At 26.1% G+C, this 3,594-nt stretch overlaps 1 protein-coding gene across 2 annotated transcripts; it reads right to left on the reverse strand.

The window, feature by feature from the left end:
* Positions 1-699: 699 nt before the first annotated feature.
* Positions 700-3,130, reverse strand: LOC114915305 (embryo-specific protein ATS3A). 2 transcript variants are annotated; one of them, XM_029269837.2, is made up of 2 exons: positions 2,976-3,130; positions 700-1,383 (listed from the first exon to the last, which is right to left on the reverse strand). In XM_029269837.2, exons 1-2 carry the CDS (start codon positions 3,072-3,074, stop codon positions 922-924), a joined length of 561 nt encoding a protein of 186 aa, XP_029125670.2. In that variant the 5' UTR covers positions 3,075-3,130; the 3' UTR covers positions 700-921. The 2 variants fall into 2 exon arrangements, with proteins under 2 accessions (XP_029125670.2, XP_029125669.2); XM_029269836.2 differs by having other exon boundaries at positions 700-1,386; positions 2,976-3,092.
* Between the last annotated feature and the right edge of the window lie 464 nt (positions 3,131-3,594).

Genomic DNA, 3,594 nt, shown 5'->3' on the forward strand with positions numbered 1-3,594 from the left:
ATAAGTTAAATAAGCAAGACTATACAAACATAAACAATATTTTAACACCCTCAATTCTTTCAGCAATAAATTTTTCATATATAGAATTTATATAAGAAAAATGTGATATATATATATATATATATATATATATATATATATATATATCAGTTAATATCATTCAATTGTAGTAACAAATTGAATTTGATTTTTAAAATAAGGATTATAAGATATTAATATGGACATTTTTCTTATACTTTTTTTTCCTTCAGAATTTTACAGTCTCACAAATTTTACTTTATTTCCCGAATTTCGCTCAACAATTTATAAAATGTCTGTGGCTTTTTTCTATATCATAGAAATTTACTATCACGATTAAAATAATTTTATAGCATATTTCTTTAAATTAATTGTCACAAGTAAGATATTATGTAACACATTTTCTTTAAACCGCTGCAATATTTTTTACGCGGAGACAAATTTTATAATATTTATAAATTAGAAAACAAAATTCACTAAAAAAATATTAAACGATAAAATTCATGAAATTATGGAACTTGATAAACAAAATGTACTATTAAATCAGGAAAAACTAGAATCATTATTATCAAGTAGATAATGAACACTCAGAATATAGTATGTATAAAGTTTTAAGTTGGAGTTACGTCACTTTCGTTACAGTTAATAATAATAATAATAATAAAACACCAAGAAAAACCATGTTCGATCTTTACATAGTCTAATTTATTACGTTATTAATTCGTAACGTACATTGTCCAACACTACTATACTCTATACACTTATCCCGTAACTTTAAAGACACTATTCAGTATTCAACTACTCTACATATGAAGAAGAATCGATTTTTCTTCTTTCACATACCCAAAAGATAGATCGAAAACAAAATAAAACAAGTTGTATGAAATTATAATAATTACTAGACTATGGAATGTGCACATAAACCTTTTTCTTCTTCTTGAGACCGAAAGGTGTGACCTCACTATCACACACATCGGAGCCATGCCACACGTGTCTAGGCATATATCTCCTGAAATAGAAGTAATCTGAGCTTAGATGCGATCCTTCAAGCACTTGAACATGTGCAAACCCTGGTCTCCAATCATCGTTACCAATAAGCTTGAGGTACAAATAACAAATGGGGGACTCAACGCATGGTGCTGTCACCACGAATTGGTCCACCATGCATGCTTGAAATGGCTTCCTTGGCATGTCATCCAAAACCTCTGGCTCCAATGGGTCAACTTTCCTTAGGTGCTTGGAGTTTAGGTGCCTCACCAATATGCCATTTGAGTTTGTGTCCCCAAACCTTAGGCTCACTAGGTTTGAGGTTTCGGCTCCCCATGTGCATGTGGTTTCTATGGTGATCACGTAGGTGCACTTTTTCTGCTATGTGCAAAGAAGAGTTTGTTAGAAAACGGAAAAAAAAATATATATATATATATATATTAGGTAAAACCCTAAAATCCCTCTTCAAAGAATTATTAGATAGTCTTGCTTGCATCACAACATCTTTCTCAATCAATTTATATACATAAGCATGATTGAGTTTTTCGATTTATGTAAAGAAAAAAATTATAACATTTAACTATACGTCATATAGAGATTAGATGATGTAATAATTTTACTTAAAAGACACATAAAGAGAGATAAAAAGTGAGAAAAAAAAAATAAAAAAGATGAAGTATGATAATAAACAATATGATAAGATATAAAAGTGTTATAGATACGAGTACTTATATATCATGACTTATAAGAGAAATTCATTTGTGACGGAACATAACAAAGAAAAATTGGTATAAGATTTCTCTAATCATATTGTTCGATATTTATTAAGGAAGAAAGAGTATTTTTTTTTATAAAAGAAAAAATTGTATTGAGTAATTGTACTTAAGATACTATATATACAATAACCCAACTTTCCACCATATACCAGTAGATATAAGGTTATGATATATTTATATAAGCCATATAAATATTTATATAAGCCATATAAATATTTATATAAGCCATACAATCTAATATTGGAGGAAAGAGTATTTGATAATCTTCGAAAAACGAGCAGTGTAAGAAAGGATGGGTATCTGTCTTGGTGATATGTCAATTGCTACTACTAAATCTCATACGCGTATTGTCTCGTGTGTTAAATTTTCATGCTCAAAAGGAGTAGATATGTTTTTACCTCAACAATCAATTTTTGTTTTCTAGTTTTTAACAATTTTTTTATTAATTTTAATTGTCGATTTTCATTTTTAATGTTAACATTTTGATTTTTGGAATCAAAATTTTTGTTTAAAGAAAAAATTTTCACAGACTATAAATAAATAATTTTTTTAAAATTAAAATATTGATAAAACTTCCAGAACTAAAAACATATTTAAGTTAAAATAATGAGAAAAAAAAAACAAATTGAGTTATATATTATCCGGCATTTATGAATGAACTTAATTACAGAAATAATAGATATGCTTATTATTAATAGTGAACGTTTATCATACTAAATATAAGAATGAGTTTAAAATTCAAAAATATTAAATAAATTATTTGAAGCAAAATATAATTTCTATTGATATAATTTGTTAAATTTTAAAAATTAAATTCAAATTAAGTTTAATTAGTATAATAATATTAAATTTTAGTTTATGTAAAGAAAGAAAAATATAATTAATTTGATTTGGCATCTCAAGATTTAAATTAAAATGGAAATTTGAATTCAATAAAATTGAATAATAATGACAAATAAAAAATCAAATTAAATGTTCAATGTAAGAGAGTTACATGTCTTAATGGGAATGAAAATATCTTAAAAAATGTACATGTTAATTTAAGAATGAGAAATCAACCTTATAATATATATATATAGAAACAGATGGACCAAATAAAAGAAAATTGGACAGGAGTTTAATTATCATCGATTAATATAATATGTTGTTTAAATTGTAAAAAAAAAAATTATCCATCAAAATTATAATATATACCTTAAGTTCTGGTGCTTCTAGACTCTCACCTCCAGCAACAAGAACATGCAAAAGCACACAACATATAAATTGCCCTCCAATGTTCTTCAGCATCCTCATTTTACTTTGTTCTTACTCGTCTAAATTGACATGGAATATATAAGACATTCTGGTCTTTTATTCTTAGCTTGATCCATTCATAAAGTGCGTATTCCTAAATCTTTAAATGTCGTAGCTCTACAAATGTGTTTAATATTTTATTAAAAAAGGTTCCTTAAATTTTACTTATGCTTCCTCACTTTAACCAGAGCTAAATTTTTTCTTGATTAACGGAAAGTATCTCTGACTAATTCTAATCCGGTGTCGTATCGAAGGTTAAAGCTAGATTCCCTCACTTTTTAGTCACTTGATTAGGGGGCAACCCAGTCATATATATATATATATATTTCATCATATTCTATCCATTATGTATTCTCTGTTCCACTTTTATGTTTTACTATGAAGATTTCATGCTTTTGTCTTTTTAATTTAAGTAAAATTCAAAAATACAATTTATAGTGAAAAATTAGAACTTTTTGTATGTCATATATAAAAATTAGAATAACTATTTAAAAAAACCTTTTATTAATTAAATGTTTTT

This window comes from Cajanus cajan, chromosome 4 (assembly GCF_000230855.2).
Source record: "Cajanus cajan strain Asha chromosome 4, NIPB_CcT2T_4, whole genome shotgun sequence".
NCBI classification, from domain to species: Eukaryota; Viridiplantae; Streptophyta; class Magnoliopsida; order Fabales; family Fabaceae; genus Cajanus; species Cajanus cajan.